Source organism: Oncorhynchus mykiss, chromosome 18 (assembly GCF_057628025.1).
Source record: "Oncorhynchus mykiss isolate SJ-2025 chromosome 18, ASM5762802v1, whole genome shotgun sequence".
Lineage (NCBI taxonomy): Eukaryota > Metazoa > Chordata > Actinopteri > Salmoniformes > Salmonidae > Oncorhynchus > Oncorhynchus mykiss.
In genome coordinates this window covers 15,625,001-15,647,500 of record NC_143039.1, presented here as the reverse complement: position 1 = coordinate 15,647,500, position 22,500 = coordinate 15,625,001, and the positions used below count along the sequence as shown (strand labels likewise).

At 47.2% G+C, this 22,500-nt stretch overlaps 1 protein-coding gene across 1 annotated transcript in view; it reads left to right on the top strand.

Moving 5' to 3' along the window:
* The window catches only part of dmd (dystrophin), a 462,454-nt gene that overhangs the window by 148,098 nt on the left and 291,856 nt on the right, over window positions 1-22,500 (top strand). The window contains exons 9-14 of the mRNA XM_090209468.1: window positions 6,551-6,685; window positions 7,954-8,157; window positions 11,113-11,294; window positions 19,088-19,238; window positions 19,439-19,558; window positions 21,500-21,601. Of these exons, the coding sequence (XP_090065594.1) occupies window positions 6,551-6,685; window positions 7,954-8,157; window positions 11,113-11,294; window positions 19,088-19,238; window positions 19,439-19,558; window positions 21,500-21,601 (894 nt within the window). The remainder of the gene's footprint in view (window positions 1-6,550; window positions 6,686-7,953; window positions 8,158-11,112; window positions 11,295-19,087; window positions 19,239-19,438; window positions 19,559-21,499; window positions 21,602-22,500) is intronic.

Genomic DNA, 22,500 nt, shown 5'->3' with positions numbered 1-22,500 from the left:
CCTCTGAAGTGAAGGTTCTTGGGCCTTCCAGGGCCTCTGGAGTGAAGGGTCTTGGGCCTCCCAAAGACTCTGGAGTGAAGGGTCTTGGGCCTTCCAGGGCCTCTGGAGTGAAGGGTCTTGGGCCTTCCAGGGCCTCTGGAGTGAAGGGTCTTGGGCCTCCCAGGGCCTCTGGAGTGAAGGGTCTTGGGCCTTCCAGGGCATCTGGTGTGAAGGGTCTTGGGCCTCCCAAGGCCTCTGGAGTGAAGGGTCTTGGGCCTCCCAAGGCCTCTGGTCTAAAGCAGTGATGTCTGTCTGTGATGTCACTGCTGTCATCTCATATCCCTGGTATGGTGTTGTTATCCAACACCCTCCATCCCAGTTCACACAGGTTCAGCTGTTATAGTCAAGGTCTTTCAGTAGTGTAACTGTAGTAGAAATATACCCAGTGAGCAAAACATTTAAGGATAAATGTTATCTTAACTCCTTTAATTGCTATCTTTCTGAGTCACTATTCTATTGATGTGGGACTATAAATTGTGATAATGACTGATGGATATGTGGCGGAGAGAGAGAGACGATAGAGTGAATGAGAGAGAGAGAGAGGGAGAGGGAGAAAGAGAGAGAGAGACAGAGAGAGAGAGAGACAGAGACGGTGGAGAGAGAAAGAGAGAGTGAATGAGAGAGAGAGAGGGAGAGAGAGAGAGAGAGAGAGAGAGAGAGAGACAGAGACAGAGACGGGGGAGAGAGAAAGAGAGACGAAGAGGGGGAGAGAGATGGGGAGGGGGAGAGAGAAAGTGAGACGGAGAGGGGGAGAGAGAAAGAGAGAGACGGAGAGGGGGAGAGAGAAAGAGAGAGACGGAGAGGGGGAGAGAGAAAGAGAGACAGAGAGGGGGAGAGAGAAAGAGAGAGACGGAGAGGGGGAGAGAGAAAGAGAGACAGAGAGGGGGAGAGAGAAAGAGAGACACAGAGGGGGAGAGAGAAAGAGACCGAGAGGGAAAGAGAGACAGAGAGGGGGAGAGAGAAAGAGAGAGACGGAGAGGGGGAGAGAGAAAGAGAGACAGAGAGGGGGAGAGAGAAAGAGAGACAGAGAGGGGGAGAGAGAAAGAGAGACAGAGAGGGGGAGAGAGAAAGAGAGAGACGGAGAGGGGGAGAGAGAAAGAGAGAGACGGAGAGGGGGAGAGAGAAAGAGAGAGACGGAGAGGGGGAGAGAGAAAGAGAGACAGAGAGGGGGAGAGAGAAAGAGAGACACAGAGGGGGAGAGAGAAAGAGAGACAGAGAGGGGGAGAGAGAAAGAGAGACACAGAGGGGGAGAGAGAAAGAGACCGAGAGGGAAAGAGAGAGCGAATGTCAGAGAGAGCGGAAGAAAAAGAGAGAGAGAGGGAAAATGAGAAGGAGAGAGAGAGACAAAGATGAAGAAAGAGCGAGAGAGTGAGAGAAAGAAAGTGAGAGAATGAGAGAGAGATGAGAGAGAGGGAAATTAGTCTAGCTGTCTGGAAGACGTCATTATCCTTCACTTAATTTATCATCATTTACACCAACTGCCAGGACTATCTCTCCCACTCTGATGCAGACTGCCAGGACTATCTCTCCCACTCTGATCAAATCAAATTGAATGTATTTATATAGCCCTTCGTACATCAGCTGATATCTCAAAGCGCTGTACAGAAACCCAGCCTAAACCCCAAACAGCAAGCAATGCAGGTGTAGAAGCACGGTGGCTAGGAAAAACTCCCTAGAAAGGCCAAAACCTAGGAAGAAACCTAGAGAGGAACCAGGCTATGAGGGGTGACCAGTCCTCTTCTGGCTGTGCCGGGTGGAGATTATAACAGAACATGGCCAAGATGTTCAAATGTTCATAAATGACCAGCATGGTCAAATAATAATAATCACAGGCAGAACAGTTGAAAGTGGAGCAGCAGCACGGCCAGGTGGACTGGAGACAGCAAGGAGTCATCATGTCAGGTATTCCTGAGGCATGGTCCTAGGGCTCAGGTCCTCCGAGAGAGAGAGAGAAAGAGAGAATTAGAGAGAGCACACTTAAATTCACACAGGACACCGAATAAGAGGAGAATTACTCCAGATATAACAAACTGACCCTAGCCCCCCGACACATAAACTATTGCAGCATAAATACTGGAGGCTGAGACAGGAGGGGTCAGGAGACACTGTGGCCCCATCCGAGGACACCCCCGGACAGGGCCAAACAGGAAGGATATAACCCCACCCACTGATGCAGACAGACAGGACTATCTCTCCCACTCTGATGCAGACAGACCGGACTATCTCTCCCACTCTGATGCAGACAGACAGGACTATCTCTCCCACTCTGATGCAGACAGCCAGGACTATCTCTCCCACTCTGATGCAGACAGACAGGACTATCTCTCCCACTCTGCTGCAGACAGACAGGACTATCTCTCCCACTCTGATACAGGGAGACAGGGAGACAGACAGACAGCAGACAGGGAGACGGTTCAGTTCCCAGGCTGAATGGTCTGGATGAGTTTACATAGTTTAATATATTCAGCTGTAGCTCAGGGGATTGGGCTGGGTTTAGGATGTTCAGTTGGGGAAGACAGGGTCCGTATGTATCAAGCTTCTCAAGAGAAGGAATGCTGGCTGATATGGGATCAGTTTTAGGTCATAACGAATACAATCATCTCGGCAAGGGGGACCTGATCCTAGATCAGCAGTCCTACTCTGAAACTCTGTGAAAAGGGCCCCTAGCTGTCATCCAGCCTGGCTCACAGTGTATTGTTGAGATGTGAACGGATTCTGATCCGGACTCTGTTGTTCAGACTGGGGAGTTACAGTAGGGGTTAGTCCAGTATAATGGATGCTGCTCTCTCTGTCTTTAGGGGTTAATCCAGTATTATGGATGCTGCTCTCTCTGTCTTTAGGGGTTAGTCCAGTATAATGGATGCTGCTCTCTGTCTTTAGGGGTTAGTCCAGTATAATGGATGCTGCTCTCTGTCTTTAGGGGTTAGTCCAGTATTATGGATGCTGCTCTCTGTCTTTAGGGGTTAATCCAGTATAATGGATGCTGCTCTCTCTGTCTTTAGGGGTTAATCCAGTATTATGGATGCTGCTCTCTGTCTTTAGGGGTTAATCCAGTATAATGGATGCTGCTCTCTCTGTCTTTAGGGGTTAATCCAGTATAATGGATGCTGCTCTCTGTCTTTAGGGGTTAGTCCAGTATAATGGATGCTGCTCTCTCTGTCTTTAGGGGTTAATCCAGTATAATGGATGCTGCTCTCTGTCTTTAGGGGTTAATCCAGTATAATGGATGCTGCTCTCTCTGTCTTTAGGGGTTAATCCAGTATTATGGATGCTGCTCTCTCTGTCTTTAGGGGTTAATCCAGTATTATGGATGCTGCTCTCTCTGTCTTTAGGGGTTAATCCAGTATAATGGATGCTGCTCTCTCTGTCTTTAGGGGTTAATCCAGTATTATGGATGCTGCTCTCTGTCTTTAGGGGTTAGTCCAGTATAATGGATGCTGCTCTCTCTGTCTTTAGGGGTTAATCCAGTATAATGGATGCTGCTCTCTGTCTTTAGGGGTTAATCCAGTATAATGGATGCTGCTCTCTCTGTCTTTAGGGGTTAGTCCAGTATAATGGATGCTGCTCTCTCTGTCTTTAGGGGTTAATCCAGTATAATGGATGCTGCTCTCTGTCTTTAGGGGTTAATCCAGTATAATGGATGCTGCTCTCTCTGTCTTTAGGGGTTAATCCAGTATAATGGATGCTGCTCTTTGTCTTTAGGGGTTAATCCAGTATAATGGATGCTGCTCTCTCTGTCTTTAGGGGTTAGTCCAGTATAATGGATGCTGCTCTCTCTGTCTTTAGGGGTTAGTCCAGTATAATGGATGCTGCTCTCTCTGTCTTTAGGGGTTAATCCAGTATAATGGATGCTGCTCTCTCTGTCTTTAGGGGTTAATCCAGTATAATGGATGCTGCTCTCTCTGTCTTTAGGGGTTAATCCAGTATAATGGATGCTGCTCTCTCTGTCTTTAGGGGTTAATCCAGTATGATGGATGCTGCTCTCTCTGTCTTTAGGGGTTAATCCAGTATAATGGATGCTGCTCTCTCTGTCTTTAGGGGTTAATCCAGTATGATGGATGCTGCTCTCTCTGTCTTTAGGGGTTAATCCAGTATGATGGATGCTGCTCTCTCTGTCTTTAGGGGTTAATCCAGTATAATGGATGCTGCTCTCTCTGTCTTTAGGGGTTAATCCAGTATAATGGATGCTGCTCTCTCTGTCTTTAGGGGTTAATCCAGTATAATGGATGCTGCTCTCTCTGTCTTTAGGGGTTAATCCAGTATAATGGATGCTGCTCTCTCTGTCTTTAGGGGTTAATCCAGTATAATGATGCTGCTCTCTCTGTCTTTAGGGGTTAGTCCAGTATAATGGATGCTGCTCTCTGTCTTTAGGGGTTAATCCAGTATAATGATGCTGCTCTCTCTGTCTTTAGGGGTTAATCCAGTATAATGGATGCTGCTCTCTCTGTGTTTTATGTGTTGCTGATCTACTCTACATGTATTTTCTAAACTGTCTCTGTTGCCCTGACACTCTTGACCTTCCTTTCACTTCTCTTTCATTTTCTTCTCCAATCTCTCCTCCACTCTCTCTCCTCCACGCTCTCTCCTCCACTCTCTCCTCCACTCTCTCTCCTCCACTCTCTCCTCCACTCTCTCCTCCACGCTCTCTCCTCCACTCTCTCTCCTCCAATCTCTCCTCCACTCTCTCTCCTCCACGCTCTCTCCTCCACTCTCTCCTCCACTCTCTCTCCTCCACTCTCTCCTCCACGCTCTCTCCTCCACTCTCTCCTCCACTCTCTCCTCCACGCTCTCTCCTCCACTCTCTCCTCCACTCTCTCTCCTCCACGCTCTCTCCTCCACTCTCTCCTCCACTCTCTCTCCTCCACTCTCTCCTCCACGCTCTCCTCCACTCTCTCCTCCACGCTCTCTCCTCCACTCTCTCCTCCACTCTCTCCTCCACTCTCTCTCCTCCACTCTCTCCTCCACTCTCTCCTCCACTCTCTCTCCTCTACTCTCTCCTCCACTCTCTCCTCCAATCTCCCCACTCTCTCTCCTCCAATCTCTCCACTCTCTCTCCTCCACTCTCTCCTCCAATCTCTCCACTCTCTCTCCTCAATTCTCTCCTAAACTCTCTCTCCTCCAATCTCTCCTCTCCTCCACTCTCTCTCCTCAAATCTCTCTCCTCCACTCTCTCCTCCACTCTCTCCTCCACTCTCTCCTCTAATCTCTCTCCTCCACTCGCTCTCACCCTTTCACCCATCCAACCACACATGCCTGTCTGTCCTCTGTCTTTTTCTCTCACTCCTACCCTCGATCCCATCCTCCCTTCTTCCCTCTCCTCTCCTCTCCTCCCTCTGACTCCTCCTCTCTTGTCCTGTCCTTCTCCCTCTCCCTCTCCTCCCTGACTCTCCCTCTCTCTTCTTGTCCTTCTCCCTCTCCCTCTCTTCTCCTCTCCTCCCTCTGACTCTCCCTCTCTCTTCTTGTCCTTCTCCCTCTCCCTCTCTTCTCCTCTCCTCCCTCTGACTCTCCCTCTCTCTTCTTGTCCTTCTTCCCTCTCTTCTCCTCTCCTCCCTCTGACTCTCCCTCTCTCTTCTTGTCCTTCTTCCCTCTCTTCTCCTCTCCTCCCTCTGACTCTCCCTCTCTCTTCTTGTCCTTCTTCCCTCTCTTCTCCTCTCCCCCCTCTGACTCTCCCTCTCTCTTCTTGTCCTTCTTCCCTCTCTTCTCCTCTCCTCCCTCTGACTCTCCCTCTCTCTTCTTGTCCTTCTTCCCTCTCTTCTCCTCTCCTCCCTCTGACTCTCCCTCTCTCTTCTTGTCCTTCTTCCCTCTCTTCTCCTCTCCTCCCTCTGACTCTCCCTCTCTCTTCTTGTCCTTCTTCCCTCTCTTCTCCTCTCCTCCCTCTGACTCTCCCTCTCTCTTCTTGTCCTTCTTCCTTCTCTTCTCCTCTCCTCCCTCTGACTCTCCCTCTCTCTTCTTGTCCTTCTTCCCTCTCCCTCTCCTCTCCTCCATCTGACTCCTCCTCTCTTTTCCTGTCCTTCACCCTTCCTCTGTATAATTTTCTCTCTCTTTTTCCTCTCCCTCCCTCTTCTTGTTTTCTATTCTTCTCTTCCTTCCTGCCTTTCTCCCTCTCTCCTCTCCTCTCATCTCTCTCTACCCCTCTCTATCTCTTTCTCTTTGTCCCTCTCTCTCTCTCACCCTCTCTCCCTCTCTCTCTGTGTCTTTCTCTCTCCCTCTCTCTATTTGTCTTTCTCTCTCTCCCTCTCTCTTTGTCTCTCCCTCTCTTTCTTTGTCTCTCTCTTTGTCTTTCTCGCTCTCCCTCTCTCTCTCCCTCTCTCCCTCTCTCTCTTTGTCTCTCTGTTTGTCTTTCTCTCTCTCCCTCTCTCCATTTGTCTTTCTCTCTCTCCCTCTCTCTCTTTGTCTCTCCCTCTCTCTCTTTGTCTCTCTCTTTGTCTTTCTCTCTCTCCCTCTCTCTCTTTGTCTCTCCCTCTCTCTCTCACTCTCTCCCTCTCACCCTGTCTCTCTGTCTCTCTCTCAGATCACAGTGAGTGTGTCTCAGGGGCGGGTTCGTACCCCCTCCACCTCTCCTAAACCTCACTATAAAAGCTATGCCTACAGTCAAGCTGCATATGTCAAGTCACCTGAACAAAAGAGGAGACGCTTTACTGAGCAGGTCTGTGTCTACTGCTAACTACCTACCCAGTCTCTAGTCTCACAGCTGTAGCTCTCTCCTCTCCTCTCCTCTCCTCTCCTCTCCTCTCCTCTCCTCTCCTCTCCTCTCCTCTCCTCTCCTCTCCTCTCCTCTCCCCTCCCCTCCTCTCCTCTCCTCTCCTCTCCCCTCCCCTCCCCTCCCCTCCTCTCCTCTCCTCTCCTCTCCTCCTGGGTGTCCATCCATGGCTGAACAGAGCTGAGGCTGAGCCTGTGGCTACGTAGCAGGTAGTCTTCATTGCAGTTGAACACTTCTCTGGGCATTGTGAGATTTGATGATCTGTGCAACACGACTACAATAAAGACAACCTGGAACGCGCCCTGTGTCTCTGGCTCGGCCAGGCTCAGCTCGGCCTGCCCCCCCCCCCCAGGCTAAATGAACAGTTATCTGGGTTCTCCAGGTGTACCAGTGACTGACACAAATCTCAGAGTATGTCTGTGTCTACATGTGGAGCTTCTAAACGGCATGGCAACGGCCCAGCTTGGCTACCAGCACCACAACACAACACACCAGACGCTCTGTTTGTGCTGCTGACTAATGCACCTGTGTGTTTGGCTTTGTCACCATGAGTCAATGTGTGTTTCTGTCTGTCTGTGTGTTTGTGTGTGTGTACGTTGTAATTATGCTTTTGGATAGAGTGTTGCCTTTTGTTTGCCTCTGTCTGTGCAGCAGGTGTGTGTGTGTGTGTGTGTGTGTGTGTGTGTGTGTGTGTGTGTGTGTGTGTGTGTGTGTGTGTGTGTGTGTGTGTGTGTGTGCGCGTGAGGGTGCGTGCGTGCGTGTGCGTGTGTATGCGGGGGTGTCTGTGTTTCTGTGCTTCACACCTCTAATGTGTTTTGGCACCACAGACTTCATTCCTCATCACACTCCCTTCCCTTCAAGGCAGGAAGTCTTCAGACTGTTGAGACTCCCTAGGAGAGGAAGCCGTGTTAATGTAGTTGGGAACGATTCTCTTGCCATTTCCAAGAGAGCAATTTGTTTATTGTCAGTGGTGAGTCTAACCACGCTCTTCAGTCCACTTCCTCATCTCCCTCTCCTAACCCTCTCTCTCTCTCCCTTCCTCCCTTCTCCCTCCCTCCCTCTCACCTCTCCCCTCCCTTCTCACTCCTTTTCCGTCTCCCCCTCCATCTCCCCTCTCCCCTCTCCTAACCCTCTCTCTCTCCCCCTCCCCCTCACCTCTCCCCTCCCCTCTCTCTCCTTTTCCATCTCCCCTCTTCTCCTCCTCCCCATCCCAGACCCAGTTGCTGCGTGGGGGCAGTCAGGATGACCTGGAGCGGGGCCTGAGCCCCCTGGCCCCTGGGGCCACCCAGCTGGAAGACTACCAGAGAATCCTGGAGGAGGTCCTGACCTGGCTGCTGTCTGCAGAGGATGGCTTGCAGGCCCAGCCCCCCATCTCCTCTCACGTAGAGGAGGTCAAGGAGCAGTTCCACACCCACGAGGTAGGGACACCTCCGAGGGGATATATACCATATAACACACGAGGTAGGGACACCCCAGAGGGGATATATACCATATAACACACGAGGTAGGGACACCCCCGAGGGGATCTGTACCATATAACACACGAGGTAGGGACACCCCCGAGGGGATCTATACCATATAACACACGAGGTAGGGACACCCCCGAGGGGATATATACCATATAACACACGAGGTAGGGACACCTCCGAGGGGATATATACCATATAACACACGAGGTAGGGACACCCCCGAGGGGATCTATACCATATAACACACGAGGTAGGGACACCCCCGAGGGGATATATACCATATAACACACGAGGTAGGGACACCCCCGAGGGGATCTATACCATATAACACACGAGGTAGGGACACCCCCGAGGGGATATATACCATATAACACACGAGGTAGGGACACCTCCGAGGGGATATATACCATATAACACACGAGGTAGGGACACCCCCGAGGGGATATATACCATATAACACACGAGGTAGGGACACCCCAGAGGGGATATATACCATATAACACACGAGGTAGGGACACCTCCGAGGGGATATATACCATATAACACACGAGGTAGGGACACCCCCGAGGGGATATATACCATATAACACACAAGGTAGGGACACCCCAGAGGGGATATAAACCATATAACACACGAGGTAGGGACACCCCCGAGGGGATCTATACCATATAACACACGAGGTAGGGACACCCCCGAGGGGATATATACCATATAACACACGAGGTAGGGACACCCCAGAGGGGATCTATACCATATAACACACGAGGTAGGGACACCCCCGAGGGGATATATACCATATAACACACGAGGTAGGGACACCCCCGAGGGGATATATACCATATAACACACAAGGTAGGGACACCCCAGAGGGGATATAAACCATATAACACACGAGGTAGGGACACCCCCGAGGGGATCTATACCATATAACACACGAGGTAGGGACACCCCCGAGGGGATATATACCATATAACACACGAGGTAGGGACACCCCCGAGGGGATCTGTACCATATAACACACGAGGTAGGGACACCCCCGAGGGGATATAAACCATATAACACACGAGGTAGGGACACCCCCGAGGGGATATAAACCATATAACACACGAGGTAGGGACACCCCGAGGGGATATATACCATATAACACACGAGGTAGGGACACCCCCGAGGGGATATATACCATATAACACACGAGGTAGGGACACCCCCGAGGGGATATATACCATATAACACACAAGAAAGTATTCAGACCCCTTGACCTATTCCACATTTTGTTGTGTTTCAGCCTGAATTCACAATGGATTAAATCAAATAACAAATCTCAATGACAAAGTGAATGTTTTTTAGATTTTCAAATAGATTCGAGTCTTAACTGTAACTCGGCCACTCAGGAACATTCACTGTGTTCAGCAGCTCCAGATGTGGACTTGTGTTTTAGGTTATAGTCCTGCTAAAAGGTGAATTCATCTCCCAGTGTCTGGTGGAACTCAGACTGAGCCAGATTTTCCTCTAAGGATTTTGGCTGTGCTTAGCTCCATTATGTTTATTTTTTATCCTGAAAAACTTCCCAGTTGTTAATGATGACAAGCATACCCATAACATGATGCAGCCACCACTATGCCTGAAAATATGGAGAGTGGTACTCAGTAATGTGTTGTATTGGATTTGCCGAAACATAACACTTTTTATTCAGGACAAAAAGTTAATTGTTTTGCAATTATTTTGCAGTATTAATTTAGTGCCTCGTTGCAAACAGGATACATGTTTTGTAGACATTATTATTTTGTACAGGCTTCTTTTTCACACCTCAGTCAATTAGGTTAGCTTTGTGGAGTAACTATCCCTGAGCGGTTTCCTTCCTCTCCGGCAACTGAGTTAGGAATGACTCCTGTATCTTTGTAGTGACTGGGTGTATTGATACACCATCCATAGTGTAATTAATAACTTCACCGTACTCAAAGAGATATTCAACGTCTGCTTTTTTATGTTTACCCATCTACCAATAGGTGCCCTTCTTTGTGAGGCATTGGAAAACCTCCCTGGTCTTTGTGTTTGAACCAATGTTTGAAATTCACTGCTCGACTGAGGGACATTACAAATAATTGTATGTGTGGGGTACAGAGATGAGGTAGTCATTCAAAAATCATGTTAAGCACATTTTTCCTGAACTTATTTCAGCTTGTCATACATAACAAAGGGGTTGAATACTTGTTGACTCAAGGCATTTCAGCTTTTCATTTTGAATTAATTTGGTAAAAAAAAAAATGGAAAACATAATTCCACTTTGACATTATGGGGTATTGTGTGTAAGCCAGTGACAAAACATCTCAGTTGAATCAATTTTAACTTCAGGCTGTAGAACAACACAATGTGTAAAAAAATCCAAGGGTAGTTTAGTATATAATAATGAATAACAACACCATGGAAGAAGAAAGGAAAGATGAAGGGAATATCTGTTCAGGTGGAAAACCTGACTATGGGTTTCCCCCCTGTGTGTTCATTATATACTATAACATGTACTGGGTGTGTGTGTGTGTTTGTGTGTGTCTACATGCGCTGTGTGTGCGCGTGTTTGTAAGTATGTGTGTGTCCCTACGTGTTTGCGTGCCTGTGTATGTGTGTGTGTTCCGGTATCTGTGTGTGTGTCTGTGTGTTCCTGTTTGTGTGTGTGTCTGTGTGTGTGTGCTTGTGTCTATATGTATGTCTGTGTGTTTCTGTGTGTCTGTGTGTTCCTGTGTCTGTGTGTGTGTCCCTGTGTCTGTTTGTGTGTGCCTGTGTGTGTGTGTGTCACTGTGTCTGTGTGTGTCCCTGTGTGTGTGTCCCTGTGTCTGTGTGTGTCCCTGTGTGTGTGTCCCTGTGTCTGTGTCTGTGTGTGTACGTCCCTTCCTGCCTGTGTCCTCTCAGGGCTACATGGTGGAGCTGACGTCCCACCAGGGCAGTGTGGGCAGGGTGCTGCGTGCAGGCAGTGCCCTCCTGGGTGAAGGCCATTTAACGGAGGAGGAGGAGAAAGAGGTCAGGGAGCAGATGAACCTCCTCAACTCCCGCTGGGAACACCTCAGAGTGGCTAGCATGGAGAAACAGAGCAGGTAGGACACACACATGGATGGATGGATGGATGGATGGATGGACGCACACACACACACACACACACACACACACACACACACACAGACACACACACACACACAAACACACACACACAAAAACACACACACACACAAACACTCAAACACACACACACACAGAGACAGACAGGCAGAGAACCTATGGCCCAAACCTACATTAGGGTGATTATCACCTACCTCCCTCTTGGTAATGTCTGCTGGTAATGTCTACTGGTAATGTCTACTGGTAATCTCTACTGATAATGTCTGCTGGTAATGTCTACTGGTAATGTCTGCTGGTAATGTCTACTGGTAATCTCTACTGGTAATCTCTGCTGGTAATGTCTACTGGTAATCTCTGCTGGTAATGTCTGCTGGTAATGTCTAATGGTAATGTCTAATGGTAATCTCTGCTGGTAATGTCTACTGGTAATCTCTGCTGGTAATGTCTGCTGGTAATGTCTACTGATAATCTCTGCTGGTAATGTCTGCTGGTAATGTCTACTGGTAATCTCTGCTGGTAATGTCTGCTGGTAATGTATCCTTGTAATGTCTACTGGTAATGTCTACTGGTAATGTCTGCTGGTAATGTCTGCTGGTAATGTCTACTGGTAATCTCTGCTGGTAATGTCTACTGGTAATCGCCGCTGGTAATGTCTACTGGTAATCTCTACTGGTAATGTCTGCTGGTAATGTCTACCGGTAATGTCTGCTGGTAATGTCTACTGGTAATCTCTGCTGGTAATGTCTACTGGTAATCTCTGCTGGTAATGTCTACTGGTAATCTCTGCTGGTAATGTCTGCTGGTAATGTCTGCTGGTAATGTCTAATGGTAATCTCTGCTGGTAATGCATGCTGGTAATGTCTGCTGGTAATCTCTGCTGGTAATGTCTGCTGGTAATGTCTACTGGTAATCTCTGCTGGTAATCTCTGCTGGTAATGTCTACTGGTAATCTCTGCTGGTAATGTCTGCTGGTAATGTCTACTGATAATCTCTGCTGGTAATGTCTGCTGGTAATGTCTACTGGTAATCTCTGCTGGTAATGTATGCTGGTAATGTATCCTTGTAATATCTACTGGTAATGTCTGCTGGTAATGTCTACTGATAATCTCTGCTGGTAATGTCTGCTGGTAATGTCTACTGGTAATCTCTGCTGGTAATGTATGCTGGTAATGTATCCTTGTAATGTCTACTGGTAATGTCTGCTGGTAATGTCTGCTGGTAATGTCTACCGGTAATCTCTGCTGGTAATGTCTACTGGTAATCTCTGCTGGTAATGTCTACTGGTAATCTCTGCTGGTAATCTCTGCTGGTAATGTCTACTGGTAATCTCTGCTGGTAATGTCTGCTGGTAATGTCTACTGATAATCTCTGCTGGTAATGTCTGCTGGTAACGTCTACTGGTGATCTCTGCTGGTAATGTATGCTGGTAATGTATCCTTGTAATGTCTACTGGTAATGTCTGCTGGTAATGTCTACTGGTAATGTCTACTGGTAATGTCTGCTGGTAATGTCTACTGGTAATGTCTGCTGGTAATGTCTGTTGGTAATGTCTGCTGGTAATGTCTACTGGTAATGTCTGCTGGTAATGTCTACTGGTAATGTCTGCTGGTAATGTCTACTGGTAATGTCTGCTGGTAATGTCTACTGGTAATGTCTACTTGTAATCTCTGCTGGTAATCAGTGAGAACATGTGTTAAGGAATTCATCAACCAGGGAAGCCAATGCATTATTCTGGGGAGGCTCCAGTCACAGAGACCATCACTTCCTAACGCCTGATCCCTCCATAATGACTCCACACATACATTTCCTAACGCCTGATCCCTCCATAATGACTCCACACATACACTTCCTAACGCCTGATCCCTCCATATTGACTCCACACATACACTTCCTAACGCCTGATCCCTCCATAATGACTCCACACATACACTTCCTAATGCCTGATCCCTCCATAATGACTCCACACATACACTTCCTAATGCCTGATCCCTCCATAATGACTCCACACATACACTTCCTAACGCCTGATCCCTCCATAGTGACTCCACACATACACTTCCTAACGCCTGATCCCTCCATAATGACTCCACACATACACTTCCTAACGCCTGATCCCTCCATAATGACTCCACACATACACTTCCTAACGCCTGATCCCTCCATAATGACTCCACACATACACTTCCTAACGCCTGATCCCTCCATAATGACTCCACACATACACTTCCTAACGCCTGATCCCTCCATAATGACTCCACACATACACTTCCTAACGCCTGATCCCTCCATAATGACTCCACACATACACTTCCTAACGCCTGATCCCTCCATAATGACTCCACACATACACTTCCTAACGCCTGATCCCTCCATAATGACTCCACACATACACTTCCTAACGCCTGATCCCTCCATAATGACTCCACACATACACTTCCTAACGCCTGATCCCTCCATAGTGACTCCACACATACACTTCCTAACGCCTGATCCCTCCATAATGACTCCACACATACACTTCCTAACGCCTGATCCCTCCATAATGACTCCACACATACACTTCCTAACGCCTGATCCCTCCATAATGACTCCACACATACACTTCCTAACGCCTGATCCCTCCATAATGACTCCACACATACACTTCCTAACGCCTGATCCCTCCATAGTGACTCCACACATACACTTCCTAACGCCTGATCCCTCCATAATGACTCCACACATACACTTCCTAACGCCTGATCCCTCCATAATGACTCCACACATACACTTCCTAACGCCTGATCCCTCCATAATGACTCCACACATACACTTCCTAACGCCTGATCCCTCCATAATGACTCCACACATACACTTCCTAACGCCTGATCCCTCCATAATGACTCCACACATACACTTCCTAACGCCTGATCCCTCCATAATGACTCCACACATACACTTCCTAACGCCTGATCCCTCCATAATGACTCCACACACACTTCCTAACGCCTGATCCCTCCATAATGACTCCACACATACACTTCCTAACGCCTGATCCCTCCATAATGACTCCACACATACACTTCCTAACGCCTGATCCCTCCATAATGACTCCACACATACACTTCCTAACGCCTGATCCCTCCATAATGACTCCACACATACACTTCCTAACGCCTGATCCCTCCATAATGACTCCACACATACACTTCCTAACGCCTGATCCCTCCATAATGACTCCACACATACACTTCCTAACGCCTGATCCCTCCATAATGACTCCACACATACACAGGGTTGGGGAGTAACAGATTACATGTATCAGATTAATAGAAACCGGTAACTGTAATCCGTTTCGCTACTATCTAAAATATTGTAATCGGATTGCAGATACTTTTGTAAAAACTAGATGATAACTTCTCAGATTACTTTTATATTCAAAAAGGATGTTTGTGAAACAGTTCTTTATGACAGATTTCTGTTTTCTCAGCGACATTCAAATCCACATTGTTTCAGTTTGTTCCACATCACTATGACGACACAGCGAATGTGTTTGATGGATCGCGGGAAAAGAGCAGGAATAGGTTTTTGTAGGCTTCAGTCCAAGCTATGTCTTCCAATGGAGTGACTGTTGTCGGCATCCAAAGATGATCCAACTTGAATAAACACTTGGAGGTCAGGATGACAGCAGTGGTGTAGCTCAACAGACGATATGGATATCAATAATAAGTGATATCCGTATCAAATTACACTACACCACTACTGTCATCCTGACCTCCAAGTGTTTATTCAAGTTGGATCATCTTTGGATGCCGACAACAGTCACTCCATTGGAAGACATAGCTTGGACTGAAGCCTACAAAAACCTATTCCTGCTTTGATCAAATAAAATCAAATGTTATTTGTCACATGCGCCGAATACAACAGCTGTACAACAGCTGTAGACCTTACGGGGCGGCAGGGTAGCCTAGTGGTTAGAGCGTTGGACTAGTAACACATCTGTCGTTCTGCCCCTGAACAGGTAGTTAACCCACTGTTCCTAGGCCGTCAATGAAAATTAGAATTAGTTCTTAACTGACTTGCCTAGTTAAATAAAGGTTAAATAAAATACAGTGAAATGCGTACTTGTTGTGGAGGTTGTGGAGGTTGTGGATATTGTGGAGGCTGTGGATATTATGGATGGCTGTGGATGTTGTGGAGAATGTTGAGGTTGTGGAGGTTGTGGAGGTTGTGGAGGCTGTGGAGGTTGTGGAGGCTGTGGAGGTTGTGGAGGTTGTGGAGGTTGTGGAGGCTGTGGAGGTTGTGGAGGTTGTGGATGTTGTGGATGGCTGTGGATGTTGTTACATTTCCCAGTCCTCTTCTCAACTCCCCCGGGGTGCTGTTGTTACATTTCCCAGTCCTCTTCTCAACTCCCCCGTGGTGTTGTTGTTACATCTCCCAGTCCTCTTCTCAACTCCCCCGTGGTGTTGTTGTTACATCTCCCAGTCCTCTTCTCAACTCCCCCGTGGTGTTGTTGTTACATTTCCCAGTCCTCTTCTCAACTCCCCCGTGGTGTTGTTGTTACATCTCCCAGTCCTCTTCTCAACTCCCCCGTGGTGTTGTTGTTACATTTCCCAGTCCTCTTCTCAACTCCCCCGTGGTGTTGTTGTTACATTTCCCAGTCCTCTTCTCAACTCCCCCGTGGTGTTGTTGTTACATCTCCCAGTCCTCTTCTCAACTCCCCCGTGGTGTTGTTGTTACATTTCCCAGTCCTCTTCTCAACTCCCCCGTGGTGTTGTTGTTACATCTCCCAGTCCTCTTCTCAACTCCCCCGTGGTGTTGTTGTTACATTTCCCAGTCCTCTTCTCAACTCCCCCGTGGTGTTGTTGTTACATTTCCCAGTCCTCTTCTCAACTCCCCCGTGGTGTTTTTGTTACATTTCCCAGTCCTATTCTTTAAGATCAAGGGGTATTTAATGAATTGGAATGACTGGAAATCTGACACACTCTGGTGTTTAATGTAAAGATACAGCCTAATGGTATTATTATCTGTAGTAGAAAGCGATGGGTTAAAATGTAACATCCATATATGGCCAGCTATGTAAACTTTAACATGAACTTATCCTGCAGTAGATGTGGTTCAATTGGTAACATACATGTTTGTCCTCTTTTAATGCCTCTTAAGGGGAAAGTAATCTAAAAGTAACTGAATGTAATCAGATTACCTTACTGAGTTTGGTTAACCTCTCTAGCGTCCCACTTGGCCAAAAGCCAGAGAGAATGCAGCGCTAAATTCAACTAAATTACTATAAAAATCTTAACTTTCATGAAATCACACATGTAAAGATACCAAATTAAAGCTATACGTGTTGTGAATCCAGCCAACATGTAAAAGGCTTTTCGGCGAAAGCAAACGATGCTATTATCTGATGATAGCACATCCGTAAACAAAGAGAGAGTAGCATATTTCAACCCTGCAGGCGCGACACAAAACGCAGAAATAAAAATATAAATCATGCCTTACCTTTGACGAGCTTCTTCTGTTGGCACTCCAATATGTCCCATAAACATCACAAATGGTCCTTTTGTTCGATTAATTCCGTCGATATATATCCAAAATGTCAATTTATTTGGCACGTTTGATCCAGAAAAACACCAGTTCCAACTTGTGCAACGTGACTACAAAATATCTCAAAAGTTACCTGTAAACTTTGCCAAAACATTTCAAACTACTTTTGTAATACAACTTTAGGTATTTTTTTAAGTACTTCTTCATTACACAAAGGAAAAACCTCAACCAATTTCTAAAGACTGGTGACATCCAGTGGAAGCGGTAGGAACTGCAAGAAGGTCCCTTAGAAATCTGGATTCCCAATGAAAACCCATTGAAAAGAGAGTGACCTAAAAAAATAAAAAAAAATCTGAATGGTTTTTCCTCAGAGTTTCACCTGCTCCATAAGTTCTGTTATACTCACAGACATGATTCAAACAGTTTTCAGAGTGTTTTCTATCCAAATATACTACTAATATGCATATCTTATCTTCTGGGGATGAGTAGCAGGCAGTTGAATTTGGGCATGCATTTCATCCGGACGTGAAAATACTGCCCCGTCGCCAAAAAGTTAATCCAAAAGTTACTTTACGGATTACAATGTTGTACAGAAAGTAACCTACCCAGCCCTGACCATACTGTACACAGACACGCAGGCAGGCACACACATATAATCTAATTTTATTGGTCACATACACATGTTTAGCAGATGTTAATGTGAGTGTAGCGAAATGCTTGTGCTTCTAGCTCCGACCTTGCAGTAATATCCAACAAGTAATCTAACAATTTCACAACAACTACCTTATACAGGCAAGTGTAAAGGGGTGAATGAGAATATGTACATATAAATCTATGGATGAGCGATGGCCGCGCAGCATAGGCAAGATGCAGTAGATGGTATAGAGTACACTTTATGATGTAATGAGTATGAGATGAGATGAGTAATGTATGAGATGTATGAGATGAGTAATGTAGGGTATGTAAACATTATATAAAGTTACATTGTTTAAAGTGACTAGTGATACATTTATTACATCCAATTTTTAATTACTAAAGTGGCTAGAGATTTGAGTCAGTCTGTTGGCAGCAGCCGCTCAATGTTAGTGGTGGCTGTTTAACAGTCTGATGGCCTTGAGATAGAAGCTGTTTTTCAGTCTCTCGGTCCCAGCTTTGATGCACCTGTACTGACCTCGCCTTCTGGATGATAGCGGGGTGAACAGGCAGTGGCTCGGGTGGTTGTTGTCCTTGATTATCTTTATGGCCTTCCTGTGACATCGGGTGGTGTAGGTGTCCTGGAGGGCAGGTAGTTTGCCCCCGGTGATGCGTTGTGCAGACCTCACTACCCTCTGGAGAGCTTTACGGTTGTGGGCGGAGCAGTTGCCGTACCAGGCGGTGATACAGCCCGACAGGATGCTCTCGATTGTGCGACAGGATTCTCTCGATTGTGAACACACACACACACAGACTTGTGCACGCACCCACACAAGCACACACACACACACATACACGCACACATACACGCACATACACACACACGCACATACACACACAAACAAACACAAATTCCCCTGAAATCCAGCATGTCTCTCTGGGTGAGAAATATGTATCTATGTCCTTGAAGGTAATATTATGTTTTGAATAGACCTGAGCTGCAGCTCTCTGTGAGGTGTCTAACTAGGATCTAGCTGTACTCAACAGCCCCCTGCCCTCTTTGCTCAGTCTCTCCTCCTCCCCCTTCTCTCCTCTTCTCTTTGCCCCTCCTTTCCTCTCCTCCTCCCTCTTTTCTCCTCTCCTCTTCTCCTCTCCCCCTCTCTCTCTTCTCCTCTTCTCTACTCTCCTCCTCCTCCCTCCCTTCTCCACTCCTCCCTCTCTTCTTCTCCTCTCCTCCCTCCCTCTCTTCTCTTCTCCTCTACTCTGCTCCTCTCCTCCTCCCTCCCTTCTCCTCTCCTCCTCTCCTTCCTCTCTCCTACTCCTCTCTTCCTCTCTTCTCTTCTACTCCTCCATCTCTTATCCTCTCCCCTTCCTCTGCTCTCCATCTCCTCTTCTCTCCTCCCCCCTCTCCTCTCCTCTCCTCTCCTCTCCTCTCCTCTCCTCTCCTCTCCTCTCCTCTCCTCTCCTCTCCTCTCCTCTCCTCTCCTCTCCTCTCCTCTCCTCTCCTCTCCTCTCCTCTCCTCTCCTCTCCTCACCTCTCCTCTCCTCTCCTCTCCTCTCCTGTCCTCTCCTCTCCTCTCCTCTCCTCTTTCCTCTCATCCTCCTCCCCCAGACTCCACGAGGTGTTGATGGACCTTCAGCACCAGCAGTTGAAGCAGCTCACTGATTGGTTGGAGCTGACAGAGGGGCGGATCAAGCGGATGGGGGCTCAGCCTATGGGGCCAGACCTGGAGGATGTTAAACACCAAGTAGAGGAACACAAAGTAGGTTAACTACTATCTAGCTACATGCAGGGCTGGGGTCCTTTCAGGGTCATGTTCATTACAGCACATCCTAGTGAAATAATCATGAACATTTACTATGTGATCACTTCAGATAGTGTCTTTCCATTTCCTTCCATTTTGGGCCATTTCCTGCCATTTTGTCCCTACTAGACTCAACCCAATTATCATGCCTATTGTAGCTGTTGCAGGAGGACCTAGAGTTGGAGCAGGTGCGTGTCAACTCTCTGACACACATGGTGGTGGTGGTGGATGAGAACAGTGGAGACAGCGCCACCGCTGCCCTGGAGGAGAAACTACAGGTGAGACAGGCAGGACACACACGCACGCACGCACACACACACACACACACACACACACACACACACACACACACACACACACACACACACACACTGTCTAATACACTGTCTAGTACAATGTCTAATACACTGTCTAGTACACTGTCAAATACAATGTCTAGTACACTCTCTAGTACACTGTCTAGTACAATGTCTAATACACTGTCTAGTACACTGTCAAATACACTGTCTAGTACACTGTCTAGTACACTGTCTAGTACACTGTCAAATACACTGTCTAGTACACTGTCTAGTACACTGTCTAGTACACTGTCTAGTACACTGTCTAGTACACTGTCTAGTACACTGTCTAGTACACTGTCAAATACACTGTCAAATACACTGTCTAGTACACTGTCAAATACACTGTCAAATACACTGTCAAATACACTGTCTAGTACACTGTCTAGTACACTGTCTAGTACACTGTCAAATACACTGTCAAATACACTGTCGGCTGATGTTCTCCCTTAGTGGAAGAGAGAAGAGAAACCCATTCGGGTAGAACGTAGTATTTGTGTGTAAATAGATTGGATGGTAAATAATGAGTGTTCTCTGGTGATTAACCATGTCTAGCAGTTATCGGTCCAGGAACTCAGGATTCTGCTCTGCTCTGTCTATTGGATGAGAGAGAGAGAGAGGAGAAGAGAGGAAAGAGAGACAGAGAGAGACAGAGAAGGGAGGAGGGAGAGAGAGAGAGACAGAGAGAGAGAGAGAAGTGGGGGAGAGAGCGAAAGTGGGGGAGGCAGGTGGAGCGGAAGAGAGAGAGACAGAGAGACAGAGAAGGGAGGAGGGAGAAAGAGAGAGAGATAGAGAGAGCGAAGTGGGGGAGAGAGCGAAAGTGGGGGAGGCAGGTGGAGCGGAAGAGAGAGAGACAGAGAGACAGAGAAGGGAGGAGGGAGAAAGAGAGAGAGATAGAGAGAGCGAAGTGGGGGAGAGAGCGAGAGTGGGGGAGGCAGGGGGAGCGGAAGAGAGAGAGACAGAGAGACAGAGAAGGGAGGAGGGAGAAAGAGAGAGAGATAGAGAGAGAGAAGTGGGGGAGAGAGAGAGAGAGAGTGGGGGAGGCAGGTGGAGTGGAAGAGAGAGAGAGAGGTGGAAGGAAGAGAAAAAGGGAAATTGCTTTGTTAGTTAGTTTATTCGTCTCTTGTATGTGGTTGTTAGGAGATAATGGGAGAAGATGCCGTAGTCTTGTGAGTATGAATCATAATAGAGATACAGTCTAATGCAGATTGGTTTTTGTTGTTTAGTGTTTAGAAAGATGGAGTGATACGACATGGTACAAAACAACCAAACCTGTTTTAACTGCTGCTATAAGAAACAGAAGAAAGACAAATATACCTTCTGAAAGGCTTTACATGTCTTCTATTGACAAGACAGACTCAATAACCAGTTGCCATAGTGACCTGTCACTGTCTTCTTTATCACGCGTCTCCGGGGCTCTGTTTTAGGGTCGTTTTGGGCACCTGGGCTCTTTGCTTATTACTTTCTGTTACAATGACAGTAAAAATCCCCCCAGGAATTAAAGTGAGGGGGATGTGGTTTTAATAGCATGTACCTGATGGAGCTCTTCCTGCATGGTGACTGTTACTGCAATAGGGAACACACAGAGCCATGTGATGGTGTTACTGCAGGCTGGGATGAGAGGACTTTCTTTTCCCAGATGGAGGTAGATACTGGTCATCAAGCATCAGAACGCCTGTAGAAACCGGGTGGAGAGGTGGCCAGTGGAGTTAAACCCAAGTAGAATGTCTTGTTGAAAGGAGCTGTACTGTACGTGATGCTGAGAGTAACACCGGGTTCCATTCTGTATCTGCTCTATCTGGAATCTCTTAAGGTGCTGCTTCCAAGGACCACGAAAAAAAAACAAGCCCTCTTTTCTAACGCGCGTGTTCTTCCTTTCAGCACCTGGGAGACCGGTGGGCAGCCATCTGTAAGTGGACAGAGGAGCATTGGGTTCTGCTACAGGAGATGCTGCTCCAGTGGCAACACTTCACTGAGGAACAGGTAACGGCCTAGACACAGAATAGAACACCATCTATTGCCAACAATAGACCCTAGAGATGTTATTCCAACGTCTTTATATTGGAACTTTGGCCCTTCATTTGCCTACTACTGTCTATAAGCTATCATGGCACAAGACATCTCCGTTCAAGGTAATGTTCAGACAGTGTGTGGACGGGCGGCCATGTTTTGTCCGTAGAGAGCTAACATGCTAGTGTTCTGTAGAGAGCTAACAGGCTAGAGTTGTGTAGAGAGCTAACAGGCTACTGTTGTGTAGAGAGCTCACAGGCTATTGTTGTGTAGAGAGCTAACAGGCTAGAGAGCTAACAGGCTAGTGTTGTGTAGAGAGCTAACAGGCTATTGTTGTGTAGAGAGCTAACAGGCTAGTGTTGTGTAGAGAGCTAACAGGCTAGTGTTGGGTAGAGAGCTCACAGGCTATTGTTGTGTAGAGAGCTAACAGGCTAGTTTTGTGTAGAGAGCTAACAGGCTATTGTTGTGTAGAGAGCTAACAGGCTAGTGTTGTGTAGAGAGCTAACAGGCTAGAGAGCTAACAGGCTAGTGTTGTGTAGAGAGCTAACAGGCTATTGTTGTGTAGAGAGCTAACAGGCTAGTGTTGTGTAGAGAGCTAACAGGCTATTGTTGTGTAGAGAACTAACAGGCTATTGTTGTGTAGAGAGCTAACAGGCTAGTGTTGTGTAGAGAGCTAACAGGCTAGTGTTGTGTAGAGAGCTAACAGGCTAGAGAGCTAACAGGCTAGTGTTGTGTAGAGAGCTAACAGGCTAGAGAGCTAACAGGCTAGTGTTGTGTAGAGAGCTAACAGGCTAGTGTTGTGAGTCAGACCTATCTGGCCAAAGGGAGACTACACACAGGCCTCTGGAACAGACTGAGGTTCTTCTATGTTC